This window comes from Saccoglossus kowalevskii, chromosome 9 (assembly GCF_978046115.1).
Source record: "Saccoglossus kowalevskii chromosome 9, keSacKowa6.1, whole genome shotgun sequence".
Lineage (NCBI taxonomy): Eukaryota > Metazoa > Hemichordata > Enteropneusta > Harrimaniidae > Saccoglossus > Saccoglossus kowalevskii.
Window position 1 is genome coordinate 5,202,346 of NC_140649.1, and position 19,878 is coordinate 5,222,223.

Consider the following 19,878-nt stretch of genomic DNA (forward strand, 5'->3'; position numbering starts at 1 on the left):
AAATCTTCTAATACATAACATTACGATATTATGAGTATACTTTTGAATGTAAATAGGATACTTTTGAACTTCCATTTATTTATAATTAATATTAGTAGACATTTATTGAAATCTTCTCTTACCTAACTGTAAGATATTACCAGTATACTTTTGAATGTAAATAGGATACTTTTGAACTTCCATTTATTTATAATTAACATTAGTAGACATTTATTGAGGGCACTTTTGAACATCATGTTTTATAAATTATTGAACTATTCGTGAAGTAGACGGGGAAACAAAACACCTAAAATGTATCATTTGAGAAAATCATTTATTCAAGTTAACATTAAACACACATTTGCAAAACAAAACAATAATATCAGGTTGCATGTATGCAAGGTTCAGGAGGGTCAGGATCTGACAAATTTCCACCAATCCGGTCCTCATTACAACTCCTTAGTTAATTGGTGTACTGCATTTATCCTGTGAATAAAAAGAAATGTATAATGAACCTTAATTTAAACCGTACAGAAATATACTACAACATTTTATTTTGTGCCAGCTTTCTTGAGAAGTAAATATATAATATAAAACATGCAATATATATGCTCCTAATGCAGATATCAGAATAGCTTGTTGACATACGGTTACTGCATATCTACTACTTAAATATTAAGATTAGTTATCAAGGTACAATTGGAACAAGAATTTATTCATACAAAAAAGTTATAAGTTAAAGTGAATTAATGATGCACAGATTGACACCAACAACTACATTGTAGTTAGATCTTATATAAGTGCCTTAAATTATCTGTGATTTCATCTGGATATTAGAAATATAATTTTCAGTGTTCTGGTTGTATGTGGCGATTTTGTTTTGAGATATTAGCACCAGAAGAATTCATTATAATGCAAATTTTCCTGATTAAATATGCACAGATTTGTAACAAAACCTTTCGTTTGTTCCATACTATCCGATTGCCGAGTTTTGTCTGAATATGATCACTGGTTCTAGATTTATATTTATATTTATTTATTTCACCAGTATACAAACAAAATATTTACATGTTCATGTACGGGACAAAATTGTATAATACTGGTGGGGACCAAGGAAATAGTCCACATGGACTAGTCTAGTCCATGGCGCTTAATATTAAATAAAAAAATTAAGTCGTCATAAAAGTCACAGTAAACAAATAAAAGTAATGAATTAAATAAATGAGATCAACCAGTAAATAGTATAATCAATCATCACAATGAATGAATGATATTAAAATTATTTAATAAGAGTATTCAAATTTGCATACTTTTAAAATGAATATGCTCTATGTACATAGATAAATATCACTCACTGAGAAGCATTTTCTTCAGCTCTTGTTTGAAAATGCTTCTACTGCCCATGCTTTTTAGGGTTGGGGGGGGGGGGCAGAGTTCAGATGTTTAATAGTGGCGTATTGAAAATTATGTTGTGTAATGGTTAAACACATGTAAGGGACAGTGAAGTTACCAGTAGACCAGATGTGGTTGGATAGGGATGATAAATGTGCTGGGGGAAATAATCGCTGACACCATGGACAAATCGATTTGTTTTGAGGTCAAAATTTGTAATTGTAATTTGTAATTTATTCATTTAAAACAGTACATCCATAAATGGTTTTTCATGCACAGCATATAGATATAAAATTTTACATAAAATTGAACAATCCACTGCAAAAATGACGAGAACACAATAAAGAAATGCATAAATAGGGTATAAAATAAAATGACTACGAAATAATATGATAAAATTGCAATTAAAAATAAGTCATTGAAAATTGCACAGTCCCCCTAAAATTTTTCAAAGTTCTCTTTGTGCTTGTCATATTAAAGCGGAAGAGTTGTCGCGAGCGTGTCCTTGAAACTTGAGTTCCAAGTGGCGTATACAACAGATTGTTTATTTACATCAAAACACGTGTTCTGTGTAGTAGTAATATGGCCAAAAATAAAAACAGTCGTTATTCGGCCATCTATGATCTGATTATGAAACACACTGATATGTATGATGTATGCCAAATACAAATGAAAATGGTACATAAATTGTTGAAATATAGTAGTAAGGCCAAAAAGTCAGATGGCTGTCAATCGACCATCCTTTACCAGATTTTGAAACAAATTGTCATGGACATACATCCTAACATGTATAAAGTACAATGTACATGTATGTGCGAAATTTGAATGAAAACTGACAGAGCATGTCCAAGATACCGCATAAAAAAAAACAAGATGCCTGCCAGTCAACAATCTTTGATCCAATTGCGAAATAAATCGTCATGGACATGTATCCTAATATGTATAATCTATGTACCAAGTTTGAATGACAACTGACAAAGCATGTCCAAAATACAACATTTTCAGAAAACAAGATGGCTGCCAGTCGGCCATTTTGAATCGAATCACGAAACCAGGGCATGTGCATATGCCCCACATAAGGTACTAGGCACATGCAAAAAATGAACGGGATCAGTCCACAGGATTCTGAAATATGACTCTGGACAGAGGGACACACGGACGGACAGACTCAGGAACTCACGGACGGCCAGGGACATGTATCCTAACATGTATGATCTATGTATTAAATTTGAATGAAAACTGACAAAGCATGTTTAAAATACAACATTTTCAAAAAACAAGAAGACTGCCAGTCAGCCATCTTTGATCCAATTGTGAAATAAATCGTCATGGACATGTATCCTAACATGTATAATCTATGTACCAAGTTTGAATGAAAACTGACAAAGCATGTCCAAAATACAACATTTTCAAAAAACAAGATGGCTGCCAGTCGGCCATTTTGAATCGAATCGCTAAACCGCTGGGCACATACAAAGAATGAACGGAATCGGTCCATGGGATTCTGAGATATGACTCTGGACGGACGCACAGACGGAAATTATAAGTCCCCGTTTTCGGACTTCGTCCGAACGGGGACTAAAAACATAGCAGTCCGAAAAAACGATAAAATGCATAAATGGGGTAAAATATGAATTTACAACAAAGTGGTAAGATAAAATTATACAATATTGTTAGCAGCTGTAGTAATACATTTGTAAGTGAGAAAACTAAACCCCTTTTCAGATAGAAGTTTTTAACAAGCAGCCTCTCGGTTGAGATAGCTTCGCTGTTAGCAATGCACATTTCAATTAAAGAACAGAAGATATGATTAGAAAATGAACAATATGCATAGTATCAATGCAATGGGACTTGTTTTCAACAAGAATTCAAAAATATCATTTTTCACCATATATGATTGTGGTTTTTAACAAGAAGTCGAAAATATCACTTTTACTAAAAATGATAAAAATATTCATCAAAATTAGAGAATTGAAGTGTCATCATGAAATGAACAAATTTGAGAGTGGTCCACATGTAGTACCTATATATGTAATATCAAAGCAATTAGACTTGTGGTTTTTAACAAGAAGCCGAAAATATCACTTTTTACCAAAAATGACAAAAATATTCACCAAAATTAGAAAATTGAAGATATCAATACAAAATGAACAAATCTGAGAGAGATCTACCCAAGGTACATATACACCAAGTATCAAAGCATTCAGGCTTGTAGTTTTCAAGAAGAAGTCAAAAAAGTAAAACATTGACAAGAACGACGGACGGACAATCACTCATATGATAAGCTCCGCTCGACAAAGTCGACAGCGTTGCTAAAAATCATCCCCCTTTTCATACAGACTGCTCAAAATTTAAATCCCTTCTGACCGCACATGTATGTGTTGCATCCGGTTAGTTATACATGTACAGTTTCCAAATAGATAAAATGCTATTTACAGGTAATGGTGATTTTGTGTGTTAAGTTCAATAAATCACTTTGTTCAAATGTCTTAATATGTAAATAAAACAAGAAAACCATCAGAGATGGTTGATTCCCAAGCTGTTCATGGAAAATTGGAATCATTCACTAGCAGTTACAGCTTTGGGTACCTTACATGACTATAAGGCAGTGTATGCTATTTTTAAATCTGGTTGATTACACTGAACAAATCTGTATGTAGTTGCTAGAAATTTTTGAACTCTTTGTTCTTGCAATTTAAGTTAAACACTGAAAAGCTTTAGTGTGAATAGAGAGAATTTGTAAATTGAGAGCAACAGTTTTAAAAATAAGCGTGACAGTCAATACAGTTTGGAAAAAGTCAGCATAGAAATGCCAGACACAATTTGGTCTATAAGCATTAATATATGCAAATGTATGCAAATTAGCACACACACAATATGTTGTCAGAACCAGAACCATAAGTACACTAACCATACCAAGTTTGGAGCAGATCAACATAGAAACACCAGATACGACTTTGTCCATGAACATTAATATATGCAAATAATATTCAAATATGCAAATTAGTACACACACTATATATGGTCACCACCGGATCAATAATTACATTAATCATGCGCTAAGTGTGAAGAATATCAGCCATGCCAGAGATATGACTTCATCCATAAGCATTACAATTTACAAATATGCAAATTAGCACACACACTATATGATGTCAGCACCGGACCCATAAGTACACTAATCATACCCAGTTTGGAGAAGATTGGCATAGAAATGGCAGAGATATGACTGTTCGTACACTTGTAACCAATATGCTGGACCAAACATTGTGAAAAGGGATTGTCAATGGAGTTCCAACCAATCATGCAGATAAATCAGTAACGGAAACACAGACGTGCAGATTTGCCAGTTAGAACCTTCGATAAAAGCGAGCAGGTCGATCATGAAATGTACATGATTGTTTAGACAAAATTCAATCAGATCAAAGGCCGCGCCTTTGGAGTTTAGATACATGTTTCGCAGGCAGTTGGGAGATACCACTTTTATGACAGGCATGGAGATGCGCAACATGTGAGAATTGTTTAACTTAAATACAACATTTTCTGTTTTGTATACTATGCTGTTGTAAATATGTGTTACATAATAGTGTACAGTAGTGTACGCCTGTGTTTCCTTTGCTGTATTGTTTCTAAATTTCTCTAAAAAATGTTTTTTAAGTTTACTCAAAAACAGTACTTCAAAATAGTATAAATTATAAAAATATGATCATACAAAATCTTGGATAAAAGAATAAAGTGTGTACAGTTTGTGTTTTTTCTTAAATTAAATTTATTATATAAAATGTTACAAACAGGTTCTCATTCTTTTTAAAACAGAATAAAATAATAAATTCATAGTAAACATATTTTTCTTTAGATCTTGACCAAATGCAGACAGAAAATGTTACATCAACAACACAAAACATATGGTAATGTTCAGTATATACTTTTATGGGGTACAAATTAAATAATTTTGAATAAGGTCACAGTGACCTTTAAATTATGATAAGACTTGTTTGTAACTCAAACATACTTGCCCTCCTTTGGGTAGAGGTATTACAGTGTATCAATTTATCTCGACAAGTTAATAATGCGTATCATTGTACATTCGATCAATTGGAGGCACACATGGATTGACTTGATGGGGCTTGCGTTGCCAGTCTGCTTCTAATTTTCGTGTTCAGAGCTGTACGACGCACAGGCATATTTTAAAAAAATCAGATTTCTCAAAACACATTACCAAAATTACAAAAACACTGGAGACAGCACCATGCAGATTGTCTATCAGGACACGGATGTTTTTTACCTCCATGATCAGGATAAGTGGCGACCGACTAAACTGCGACGAGCTGTTTGTCGGGCATATTTTAGAAGCAACATGAACAATTTATATGCTAGCTATGATTGCTGATTACATTGTATCTCCCAATTCATAGCACCCGGACTGCAGCTCACACCATCACATCACAGCACTAGTAAACTAGCACTCTGTCTTTGGCACTGGAACCATCGTCAGCGACAACTGTCCACGAAGCGATTACAATCATGAAACACCTACCTCCCATTATTTAGTATTTGTACATATTTGTTAACAAATTGAATGCAATAACTACTCACCTTTTAGTCGCAGTGATGTAAAATAGCAATCTATGTGGAAGATTCGGGACGGTTCAACAGCAACAGAACGGCCATTGATTTCCGGTAGACAAATTTAAAATTTTCCCATGATGCCATTTTCATACTCCTCAGGCTAGTACACGTGAGGCTAGTAGTCAATTATCGACGGGTTTTTTCGCACGTTTGAAGAAGTAGAACGGGGTTTCCGACGAAAAAGAGTTATTAATAATAAATAGAGTCTCGCAAAAATAAGGAAACGCCAACAGTATCTGTTGATAATATAAAGTTAAACAACTTTCTGCTAAAATATGAATGTAAGAGTCATAAACTAGTGAGTAATTAAGATATAAAAAATATACAGGGGAGACTTTTGAACGTAAGGGTCCTTTGAACTCCTAACAAACGTGGTATATATATGTAATTTATGTGTGAAGTTTGAAAGGTATGTCAGAGATACGGCTCTTGAACGGAGAACTTGAATTCGTTAAAACGATTCGATTATCGGTCGATAATCCGATAAAGGGCCAGATTTGGGCAAACAAAATTTGACTGAAGCGTGTCAATGCACGACTGAAACCCACTTCCGCAATTGCAAAAATGCTTTATTTTGTTGCATTTTAACATTAAAATGATCTAACGAGTGTATTTACATATATGTAATAGTCCAGACATGACTGAGATTTAGGTGTGAACATGCACACAGATGAAAATATACGGTACATTTGAAGGAGAACTAAATAGTGACTAAAAGGATTCCACATGTAAATTATTCACAATTGTTGGTCCAAACTTGGACTGTTCATTTAAACTCCTAAATCTGCTTACATCGCCAATCAAATAAACAGGTTTTTAATTAGTAAATTATAATGCGAAACACAGATAATCAGTAAAACCTCTATGTGAATTGCTGGACGACAATTGACAAGTATATACACATTTCTGTGGAGTACATAACAACATAAAAAATATGAACTATCTGCTAACCTTCAATTAGAAAGCTTTAAGGTAGCGAGAAAACAAAATTTCCTTTTTTTCTAAATTTTTCAAAAATTTATAAAACTGTTACTTTAGACCGTGATACATCATCCAAAGACGCTGCTCAAATGTGTGCTTTAAACGCTAACACAAATAACTACAACTGTAGTTTCGTGGATATTTGCGTAATGTTTATCTGTTGTTGACGATTCTAACATAACGGGTGATAAGCTTTCTGTCGCAAACAATGAGTGTTTATCTTACGCCCACTGTCAGGACTATTGTCAGTCAAGCCCTAGTCGGAAAAACATGGTCATAACTTTGAGCAACTTACTTTGTTTTATTTTTCCAAGCCAATATTCTATTTCACTTTGATTATAAAAGAATAACGAAGTAAATTGTGCAGATTGCAGAGTAACAGGAAGAAGCACAGTCTCATCGTCATTTTCCCACCAAATGCCTTCCATGCTCGCTGCAAGCATAGAGTGTATATTGGAATGATTTGGAGTTTATATGCACTTCTATAAAATTGCAAAATGCAATTAATTTCATTTTCAAGGAGTCAGCTGATCACATAGCTGAATTAAAACTGAATGTTAAATAGGTACCGGGTACTAAAGGAAACCTACAATTAGATATTCATTTATGAAGGACATCCATAACACAGCTTTTTATGATTTGGCTTCATTCATGAGAAATTGATGCCAGCACAGAAAATACACACAATAAACAAGCTCATTTTTTTTATTGCCACTTTTATTTGAACCAAAAGTTGTGTGTTTAATTACATACATATGTACAGCTGTATAATAAGTATTGCTTGTCCAAGAAACAAGCTCAGCAAATCGGCACCAAACTTTTACAAAAGAATACTATAAGATAACAGTCTGTTAAAGTCCATGATATAACAATAAAGAGCATTTTCATGAAAGTCAAGCATGTTATCAAAATGATTATATTCCCAAACCGACCAATTCTGGTTACAAAAGCTACATACATATTTAACTAGAAGTCTTAATATATACAACAGTGAATAAAGGTTCATTTCAAAAAGCATGCTTTTTATAGTAAATTATAAGGTGTACAAACCCTACATGAGTTAAGTATATGATTTATCACTGAATTGCATACTGATCAGGCATTAAGTCATCACCAATGTGAATGTACAGTGATACGTCCTAATCACAGTGTCAACAATGTGTTTTCACAGAATGTGTCATGTCAGGTTAATGACCTTCTGTTGACTATGGTAGCCATCAGGTCAGTTTGAGATTGCTCTGGATATAGTGATTAGAACAACTGACTCCACGGTGCGTACTAAAGTTTACCCACTTTTATTTCTAATTAACGTTAACATTACACAAGCAAATTTATATTATTCAATTTGAGAATAGTTACGTTTAGAAAAGTAGACTCATACAAAAGTACAAGGACCATATATGTAGTTGTTTTCTAGTGGAGCTAAATTATACAAGTTTCACACAAATATCTAAATATTATGGTTTACAAGAGAGTCCTGACATATTTACACATAGAATGTGAAAAAGTCTGCCGATACATATACTCAACAGTTCTTTGAAACAATATAGGTGATCAGTTATTCTAATCATACAACAACCAGGGCAATCTTGTCGACAAAATCTTAGTGAATTTCACTGTAATATTCAAATATAGATTCAAAACACTTCGAGATTTCCCAGAACATAGATTATAAAACACGAGCATCATAAATTATGATTGACTCACAAACATATGAACAAAATGTTTAATATTATTACGCTTGATTATTTTACTCCAGCAAAAATACATTGTACAAAACAAAGGAAAAAACGTATTATTCAGTTACGTTAAGCAACTTGAAAGATCCCCAGACATTGGCTACTCAACCTGAATTGGTAAATGTCTTGTTTACTGCTTTTTGATAATTTGAAAAGGAGTGCACAATCATAACTGTGCAAGTGTATGTTCTTCTGGTTAATTCTCTGTTTGGTTGCCGTTCAAATATCCTTTGTTTTTGTTGTATTTACCCTAACTTACTTTCTTCAGAACAGCATCTAAAAGAGCTGTGTATGTGTTCTCGTTGCATGGTACATGTGATCTCCACAAATGTACACGTATTTGCATACCAAATGTTGATTTGTTTATGAAGGTAAGTAAAGAGATAAGTGTATTAGAACTAATTATTTTCCAAATACGAAACACCATGCTGTAATGAACTGAATCAGACTGCTTTAAGTTTCTGAATCTATCACATCGATTTCTGACACCGTTTTTAACAAGGCCATTAAAACAGCTCACCAATGCAAATCTGACAATCAATAAAAAACAAAAAAACACAAGTCTTTCAAGAAAACATAAGGATGTAATAATTGTCAGGTTAAAGTTACCCAACGTGGGGTATCTAATTAAAGCTGCACGATACAATACAAAGTGTAAATGTCATATATAATAAAGGTTAAAAGTAAAACCTTCAATAACCCACATATACAAAGCATTTAAAATATTAGACAAGACTTCCATAAAAAACAGCTCGTCTAGTAAAACAGTATCAAATTTGCAAAAATAAAATAACTGTTTCAGGCATGCATTTTTGTTAAAGTTATTCCCCAGGATTGCCAACTGTTAACCCACATAACCACCACCATTGCTGGGCCAGCAATGCAATGATCCACAGCTATGTGTCATAGTATGTTTTCATATCTGAGAAAACAAAGATCAGTCTAGAACTAAATAAACCAGTTACAGATCAATAATAATTTACTTTAAAATTGCTATTAAATCAGCACTGTTGTCAGAACTGTGTATTCTATGGACTACGCAATATATGCAGTATAAAACATAAACACTGCGCACGACTAGGGATCATCGTTATAACAATATGTTATCATTACAAAAAAAACCTTAACTGCAACCAAAGCTCAACACATAATTTTGATAATTGTTTGAATTGACCTTGCATGTAAATATGTAACTGGTTTTCAACCGATCTTTATAAAGCTGCACACTATCAATATGTAAACATTAATTTTTGTTTGCCCCCCCCCCCCACTTAGACGTATACGCAGTTCCGACGACAGTGCCACTTCAATTGAAAATCAGATACAACGTTGGGTTTTGAGGATGTTTAAAGTAAAATAAAAGCATAGTATCAAACTAAAATACCATACATCACACCAGGAACGACTACAAAAATATTATTTTTTACAAATGCTATTATCTGTGTGTAATACAGCATAGCGCGTGTTTCATTGCCACAAGATGTTTTGTTCTACAATATACAATTATCAGAATTTGACAATAAAAAACAAGTTAGCAAGTGTAGAATTGTCTTCAAATCAAATATGGTATTGCAGAGAATATTTTGTTGAGAAGCACATCTCACAAAGTTCAATCATGAAAACATTAGATACAAGAACTATGGTAACAGGTTTTAATGTGAACTCCTGTGTAACAGCTGCAACTCAATCTTTGACAATACTCAGAAAAAAACACAAACATTTTGTACAAATTGGCTAAATTGCAGTTGAAACCAGGATCATGGTGGATAAATTAAATCTTGTCAATAAAACAGTTTTCAATCTCTGGCAAGTCTTTTCCCGATTTCGCACTCCCCCCTCATATATGGTATCATTAATTCCACCATAAAGATTACAATCACCTTTGAGATGTACTCTGATTAATTAGAATTCAAAAACATGGCATAATTGCATTCATTAAATGCAGCAATATTTATAATAATTATGTAACATCAGTCCACAGTATGATCCCCCATACAGGCAAAGTCATGATGTTAGTGTACTTTTACTTTACTCAGTAGTGGCAGCTTGCCTTTTCATGACTATCACATAATACAATTATAGTAGTCTCTTTGTAAACACATGAATTACATGTCAGAATGTGTATGCATTCGTTTCATGAACCAGCCAATTTTCTCGTTATCGTTTTTAAAAATTACATGCTACCCGTTGTTAGTTCAAGCAAGATCAACACACACACACACACACATACATACATACATACACGACGCTAACAGTTCTGCGTGAAGGGATACTGAGCCTTGGATGATATAATTTACCCAAATCTTAGGTTTAGTTAATATCCACAATGCATCACTATTCATCCCATGGGCTCATATCTGTATCTATGGCAACACAGTTGTAAGCAGCATACCTCAGTTTATCCTCAGCAACTCTGGCACTATGCAAGATAGAAGACATAATTAGAATATGACATATGTTAATATGCTAATGAGCTCATTAATATGCACATATCTGTACCAGAAGTATTCACATCTACAGCTGACAAAAGAATTCGTCAATGACCAAATATCTATAACTGGGGGGCCAGCATCCATGTTCATCACAAGAAACCAACTAAGAAACACACCTTACACAGAATAAATGACTGTTTAACACAACTACCGTTAAAATCCTATTATAAACCGCATACCTAATAGTAACCGCACCCCCGATTTCGGCTTCAGTGTTAAAGAGTTCTCAACAAAAATTGAAAACATGAAAAGTACCTATTACTAACCGCACCCCCAATTCAACAAGACCGTGACTGACTTTGTTTCAACCAGCTGGTACATTGTTCCTAATCCTATTCATTTGTTTCGATAACGTGAAAAAAAATATTCACACCTCTTTATTGTTCAGTAGTGTTAGGATGTCAAACACGCAGTTAAATGCTTTTTTTCTTGCGACAACTTTTGTCAATACATGGAAGGTACCATGGTCAATGCTCTTTATGAATATGTCAGTGTGTCGCAAGTTTTCGACAATGAGCTGTTATCACCGAAAAACTCATTTTCAATGCTCAGTTTATCTTTCGAAAACAACTAATTTCTTGATTTAAAAAAAAAGTCATGTTGTTTTCCCATGCAAATCCAAGCAAAAAGATCGCACTACATTATCGATAAATCCCTTCCGGGTTTCGTTCACCGTGAAGTCGGTGACCTGTCATTAACATATTTAAATGAACTAAGGTAATTTGAACACGTGGGCACCATCCAGCATTTTGATTGGTTAATTAGTGACTTGACCTATCCGGTCAAGTAACATCTCATGTGCATTCAAACTACATGGCGGATGTCGTATTGCGTCGATCGTTTACATGTGACCGAAATAATTCGCTTACGGTGAAACTAAGTTGAATTTGACTTGCATTTGATAACAATTCAACGAATTTATTTTTCGTGCGTTATTATAATCACTACTGAATAATAATCAACAATTTCAACACTTAAGTTATTCACTTGTGAGCCGAAGCATGGCCGGATTGTGTTACCGTACCCACAGTACCGTACTTTTTTAGTGCTTGTTTTTATTTGAAACTCCTGCCAGAATATACTTTCCGTTACAAAGAAAGTTAAAAAAATAAATGCATATTACATTAAATATATATTTAATATATTAAAAATATATTAAGTATTTTTTTTCATGTGAAAAGTTTTTTTGTGACGCTACGTGACGATTGTCACTCTTCCCCGATATCTAAATTGGAGTTAGCTTTTATTCAAAAGATTGTACAGTGTATTGTTTGTTTTGTGCAAGTGATGTGAGAAAAAAATGACCACGCCCATTTAGTGATTGCAATATGTACATAATAGAAACCGCATCCCGAATCGCGGTTACCGAGGTAGAACTTAGTGAGTGAAACATAGTAATATGCAGTAATATTGTACAGATGAGTCTTGTATGATTTACAATGGTTGTCCCTTACCTGGAATAATTGGGTAGATAGAGAGTGCTTGAACAGGTGGAAGATTCTGGTAATGCATCAACTGAATCAGACCTATAATTAGTAAAAACAAGTCAAGATATATGCCACGTACATGTACATTTACACTTATGAAGATTAATTTGAAGCATGTTCTCTTTCCCTAGTAACTTCAAGGCATTTCTTAAAACAGTGTTACTATTTTTACACTACATTGTAGTTGTGATGAACCTATTAATTTTTTGGACATGATGTAGGTAGATTGGCTCAATGAAAATATGTTGTGCCTTTTCAGAGTCTTAAATGGGATTCAACACCAAATGGGTTTGGTGTGTTATGATAAATTGCCAATTTGACCAAAATGAACACAAAGTTAAAAAACAATGTACCATACTGCTGACATTTCGTCTATCCATGAAGGCTTTCACCAGACAGTATATTAAGGGAAGAGTAGGAAATCAAACGAACGGTGCACCGCAGTGGTGGTGGGTGCTCGCCGGTCGACCGCATTTTATGCAAATTTATGCATAGATTCCATGACGCCGGCTGACCGCGGTCTTCCGCGGTGGGCTCGCACAGCAATTCACACTTATTGTCAAGACCATTAATGAACACAAAGAACTGGGAAATTGAAAAGATCACAAAGTTCTAATGAAAAATTAAACCAATTTGGCTGAGCCAAAAGCTAGGAAACTAGTCTATAATAGTTGACATTATTTTATTTGCCTGAGCCTTGGATCACAAAATCACAAAACGAACCAGAAAGGCGTAGAAATCAACAATATATATAATATGATCGCATTATTTTGTGAATATATATCATGCATGGTCTCAGAAAATGTTTAGAAAGATTAATGTTTCGCGTAGACCAAATATAATCACGCATAAGTATAAATTCAAAGTGTTTTAATACATTGGTGAGAGGTCGCATTTACGTGAACAAGAACATGCACTAAGAAGGAAAAGCAAGCCAAAGTCGAAACGGGGTGTATCATGGACTTGGTACAACATGCGCTGCGACAATTGAGTAATCGTCGACATCATTTTGGGACACATCAAATGATGCTGACATCAAGTGTGTGTTGACCGAAGTTTGACCCCAAGTCACGCACTGAACTGGCACGTTACCTTAGCAACCCTTTTCTTTCTTGATCCGCGCTTCGATCTCGTAAATTTGTTATTATATCCGGCGGTACTGTAATAACACAACTTGTATCCAACTCTGTATTGGCTTTGAATATTTCAACATCGTTTACTTAGTGTGCTGCTTTTCTAATAATGCAAATATGTTTACAGTATTGCACGGGCTCTAAGTATTTCAACTTTGCAATGTATTGCTTTTATAATAATTACGCAAACTAAGTTATTATTATTTATTCGCGTACATTTTGACTGAACTCTAATAACCACGTGTTTGAATTACGTGCGGCAGTGGGCAATGACCTCAATGAGTTCACACACTGACATTTAAATTCGGGCCACCCAGTTTGACGTAAAACGATATAGTTACTTAACATTTGTTAAAAAAATCGGTAAACTCTCGCAAAGAGTTAACTGAAAAGCAACGTCGTTTTTGACCAAAAAAAAAAAAACCATGTCAATACAAGATTATGTGTGCGAGGTTAGATTTATAGAACGTACATGACCGCTTAACTCTGTTTTTTTTTAATAATCATGTCGCACGTGAAACACAGGAGACATTTTAGTTCGTCCATTTCTTGTTTACCGATCTTGAACTTTTTGTCTGGAATGCGATACAGGCAAAGAATAAACATTAATGATACCCACCGTTGTCAAATCAACAAGAGGCTCGAATCAGGAAGGCTCGGCTATTTAAAACTTCGTAAATAACATTCTTTTCATGTGGTAGACTTTATTCAAGTGTAACAAACTTAAGTGAAATGTATGGAGGAGTCGTAGTACTCGTACCTTCGAAAGTTACGACTTTTACTCTTGGAATTTGTGATAAATACATGCATAAAATACAACATTGTTTCACGCAACAACAATTCGTATACAGCATTGGACTTATGGATTTTTATATTAATAAAATACGTGGGTCGATAATATTACCATATGCTTAGTATTTCCATGCCAGCGATGCTCGTAACCTGCTCGATTAAAAACAGCTATTTGAAACAAAGACTCATGAAATCACAAAGGAAACTGTTAAGTACGTATTTCACACCTTTTCTACGATCATGGTTGCAACCGATACCGATGGCCACCGCGGTAGAGACCCCTAATTATAAGCAGTCAGCGGCTCTCCCCGGTGATTACCGCGGTGAACCACCCGTTTGATTTCCTACTCTCCCCTAACTAACATATTCCTTGTAATTCCATATTATTCCAGGGAAGTGTTCAGAAACAATTACCACAGTGTGGCATGTGTCAAAGTTTAAGTTTGGACTGAAGCAAAGTAATTTAAAGTGGGAGGGTCGTCACCTGCGCATGTGTGATAATTGAGTCCCAAGCGACGATAACAACGCACACTAAAAACACAAAGGCTCATGGGTAGACTCTATGGCCGTCTGCCACATGCGCAGGTGATGACTCCCTCGTTTTAGGAAATCAAAATACATTTGTATATAAAACAACACTTGCCTTTTATCAGGACATATATACAATGGAGCTGGTAGTCTCCTCCTTCCAGTAACAAACCGAAGAAAGCGACTCCTATCCTCTGTACAAGCAGTAAGAGATGGTGATCAGTTCTATGATGACTACATCAAATTTACACTAAAGTACACTGGATTTAAATATTTCAATTCCCACTTGTAAAGTGAGTACAATGTAAGCCCATTTTGAGTGTAAAAATGGCACAAATTGACTATATTATAACATGGAGATAAAAAGAGAAGGAGTCACAGCCAAAATAATCCTTCTAAACTTCTTTTGTTTTAACCAAGTTTAATCCCATAATTCCCTTTGTCTTATCGTCCTTTCACCCCAGGATCGTCGCCAACGCGTCATTTACTCTCGAGCGTTGCTGCGCACAGTACACATTCCAAGGTCTTGTTTTATGGTGTCGCAGTAAATGTCAAAGGACATGAAGCATGCGCAGATCTTTTATACGTAGAGAAATCGTGTTTGTGAGAACGGGAAAGTTGGAATTTTGAAAATCAGAGAATTTCTTGTTAAGTTTATGTAATTTTTCGTTTTTCAGCACATTTTCCGTTGTAGTTTTGAATCAGCAATATTGTAATGTTCCGAAACCTTGCTAGTACTGTTTTTAGTCCACAATAAAGCTCATTTAATGATCTTTGCAATGGTGCATGGCATGGGCCGCACCGCGTTGTACCAGAGACTGAATTTTGAGGTTCGAAATGACACTCGTGCGCGTTATCGATCGTCGCCATATTTGTTTATAAGAATTTGACAGAATTGTCACGAAAATCACAGAGTGCCGCCGAAGGCGTCCGTAGTATGCTAATTCACGGTAATCCTCACTGCGCTTAGAGGAAACTGTCCTCCTTGATCCATTCGGCAAATAAACTCCCTGATCTATGTACAAACAGTGGCGACCATCCTGGTACCTTTGATCTAAGCTTGGCTGTGACTCCTTCTCTTTTTACCTCCATGATTATAATGAATCAAAATATAATACAGCTTGATCCATGGCAATTTTAAAAGTACAGTTGGTCAGTGCAAATATGTCATCTACTGTACAAATTTTCATCCCATATTTTAATAATGTCTGTCTGTAACGCTTACCATTGGTGAAATTTGTCATAGCTTCCCAAAGAAATCTCACTCTGGTGTCAGTTTGTTCAAGATCTTCGTAATAAGCTGAGGGATAGAGAAAACAATGAGTAAAAGTCTGTATGTTGAAATTATAGTTTCTGTTTCTCATATTTTTTTGGCATGGTTTGGGGAGAGACTATAAATGTAATTTACTCACAACAAACGTACATTTTTGAAATTCAGTGATTGAAATGAGAGACTTATTCACTGTAGGTTACACTCAACTTGTTGCCATTGGCAATTATAACTTTATATTGTTATACAAGTTTATATTGTTACATTAAAATAATATCACAGAAGCATGTTTTCTTTGAATTCTTTTTTAACGTAATTTTAATCTTCAACCATTATTTCATGGAGAAATAGCATTTATTTGCACCTGCAGACAAAAAGCTTCTAAGGTACTCAAACACATCGGCTGCTGATGCTGTTTTCTCCCATTTATTTTGGCTATTCATGGAAGCTTTTAACAGGCTATGTGTTAATATTAGTAATTCTTACTTGTTTTCTTGAGGGCTTCCACTGTGATTTCAGGATCTCCACATATCCTCTTTTCTAACTCCTGCCACGTCAATAAATCTAACGCAGCTTGCGGTATAACCTTTAACAAGCCTCTTCTAATCCCGTCAATCTGATGAAACAAACAGCAACACAGGCCATACGTGAATATTCATAAAATAAAGAATGATGTGGTGATATAGCACCCTCACAATGCCATTTTGAATGGGAATTTGAATGTTTTACAATCAGAATCTGTTCTTCACTGTAATTTCCTTTAGCATTGCATTCAGTGTCAACCCTCTTCTCACAGATTTAGGCAGTGCACTCCATGCAAGTTGTTAAACCATTGCTTACATTTTTCAAAAGACTATGTTTTAAGAATAGGCAAACAATAGGAAGTCAGTATTTTTCCATGAACTATGCATATACATTTATATTTAAACACACTTTTTCAATTATGACTCAATTAAATAGTTGCCCTAATTGGTCAATTTTCACATGAGTTAGAATTTTATGAACTAAAAAAAAATTTGGACACAAATATCAGAAATGTAACTTGTTATGCTTTTTTCGACCCAAAAAACTATCTGGTAACTATTAAGACTAAAGTTTCCATCCATTATGTTACCATCAGCAGATTGATATGCCCATGATGTTTTAACAGACTAACCTGTTCTTTACATTCTTTCATTCTTAGTTCCTGCACCTTTCTACAATAGTCTAACCTGTCTTCATATTGCACATTTACATTGCTACCATTATCTATTAATGATACACCACTGTGATCACTAAGTACTGTAGTATATGTTAGTTCTCCAGCAAAGCTGTTGTCAAATGTCTCTTTCTCCATAGTTTCTATAGTTTCAATTAATTTCACCTGTAGATGGAGAGAATGTACACATAATCTGTTATCATATACAGTTGTACCTTGTTTTGCCCGGCACATCAACAATTTTCACTTGCACACTTGACTGTTTGTCGCAAAGTAAAAAAAAATGTGTAATTAAGAAAAAAAATAACAAAATAGTAAAATAGTGGAATGATCACTTATATCCATTTTTTTTAATTTGAAAAAAACAAACAATAAAACAGATGCTAAATTACTTTTGTAAGAAGATGGAATACTACTCTAATAATCCTTTAAGTTATTTTTATTTGATGAAAACTGAAAATAGTTTTGGACATCAATATTTTCCATTCTCGGAATGTGAATAACTGAATAATGAAATATAAAATTACCTCTGATGCGTCCACAGTAATGAAATCCCTTGCCCATGTTACTCTCTCACCTGCCAACTGCTTCCAAACAAAAGAAGGCAATGCCAGCACCTGATGACAATCATTATAAAGCACATACATTAGATTCAGAACAACAACTGTGTTTTGTTAAAAATACATTACAAAGTCTGGTTTTGTTTTAGTGTTTAAAACATTCAATTTTTGTTATGTCTATGTGTGGATAAACTATTAGTATTGGCAATGTCAAGTTTGTTTGCAACATAATATGTAAAACTAAGAAACAAATTAACAACTAAATGGAATCTTTTTATTGCCCTCCAAACTGGCCAAATGTTTGGTTATAGAAATGATTTCTTATTGTTTTGGAAATAATTTTTTTAATGTACATTATATCAAGACAAAACCTGTATAAAGAACAGATATGTTTTGAAATTGTTTTTCAAAATATACAATCTTTATTTATCAGAGTAAAACTCACAAAAGTACAAGGTAATAGAGATTAATGTTACCCATGTTTAGTGAACCTCCTTAAATTAGTAATTACCTCCTTAATTAGAACAATACAGGTGTAATGTCTATGTAAATTTGGTACCGAGTCCAGTTTTAATTATATTTATATAATTACATTTTGTGAATAGCTCAGATGAAAATCTTTGCAAGTTCACTGAGCACATATGTGGGCCAGGTGGAACACTGTATATGGTCATGTATACACATATGTGGGCCAGGTGGAACACTGTATATGGTTATGTATACACATATGTGGGCCAGGTGGAACACTATATGGTCATGTATACACATATGTGGGCCAGGTGGAACACTGTATATGGTTATGTATACACATATGTGGGCCAGGTGGAACACTGTATATGGTCATGTATACACATATGTGGGCCAGGTGGAACACTGTATATGGTTATGTATACACATATGTGGGCCAGGTGGAACACTGTATATGGTCATGTATACACATATGTGGGCCAGGTGGAACACTGTATATGGTCATGTATACACATATGTGGGCCAGGTGGAACACTGTATATGGTCATGTATACACATATGTGGGCCAGGTGGAACACTGTATATGGTCATGTATACACATATGTGGGCCAGGTGGAACACTGTATATGGTTATGTATACACATATGTGGGCCAGGTGGAACACTGTATATGGTCATGTATACACATATGTGGGCCAGGTGGAACACTGTATATGGTCATGTATACACATATGTGGGCCAGGTGGAACACTGTATATGGTTATGTATACACATATGTGGGCCAGGTGGAACACTGTATATGGTCATGTATACACATATGTGGGCCAGGTGGAACACTGTATATGGTCATGTATACACATAGTAAATTGTAAAATGGAGCAATCTCGTAAAATATTTAGTAGAATGGCTTTCTCTTTAAATCTGTTCACGAATTGTCATAGTTTTAAAGCCTGTACTAATCAGATTAAGTTTTGGTGAAACATTCATACATACCAAATGTTCTTTACTACGAAGGCATCCGCCCATCAACTGTCCAATCCATTCGTATTTAACAAACTGTTTGCAGGCAGGATTTGGTATATATACATCTCTGTTAATGTTTGAATTATCTTGTGACTGAAAATAACAGTTAGTTTTTATTTCATATATCACCCTAGTAGAATTAAAAAGCCATAACAGTATGGTATAAATATAGCAAATAGTATAGACAAATAATTGTAAACTCCTCGTA

General features: G+C 34.5%; 1 protein-coding gene and 1 long non-coding RNA gene across 3 annotated transcripts in view; both read right to left on the minus strand.

Annotated features, from left to right (window-relative positions):
- Positions 1–294: 294 nt before the first annotated feature.
- Positions 295–6,056, minus strand: LOC146738068 (uncharacterized). The gene is made up of 2 exons (XR_014930493.1): positions 5,968–6,056; positions 295–465 (listed from the first exon to the last, which is right to left on the minus strand). It is a non-coding gene; the product is annotated as an uncharacterized LOC146738068 (long non-coding RNA).
- Positions 6,057–9,967: 3,911 nt separating this feature from the next.
- Positions 9,968–19,878, minus strand: part of LOC102810051 (E3 ubiquitin-protein ligase HECTD3-like) — a 37,742-nt gene continuing 27,831 nt past the window's right edge. For both annotated transcript variants that reach the window (XM_085503075.1, XM_085503074.1), the window contains exons 13-20: positions 19,641–19,763; positions 18,148–18,237; positions 17,579–17,785; positions 16,909–17,038; positions 16,378–16,452; positions 15,268–15,346; positions 12,667–12,738; positions 9,968–11,139 (exon numbers count right to left, since the gene is read on the minus strand). In XM_085503075.1, coding sequence (XP_085359201.1) covers positions 11,055–11,139; positions 12,667–12,738; positions 15,268–15,346; positions 16,378–16,452; positions 16,909–17,038; positions 17,579–17,785; positions 18,148–18,237; positions 19,641–19,763 — 861 coding nt within the window. In that variant the 3' untranslated portion in view covers positions 9,968–11,054. The remainder of the gene's footprint in view (positions 11,140–12,666; positions 12,739–15,267; positions 15,347–16,377; positions 16,453–16,908; positions 17,039–17,578; positions 17,786–18,147; positions 18,238–19,640; positions 19,764–19,878) is intronic.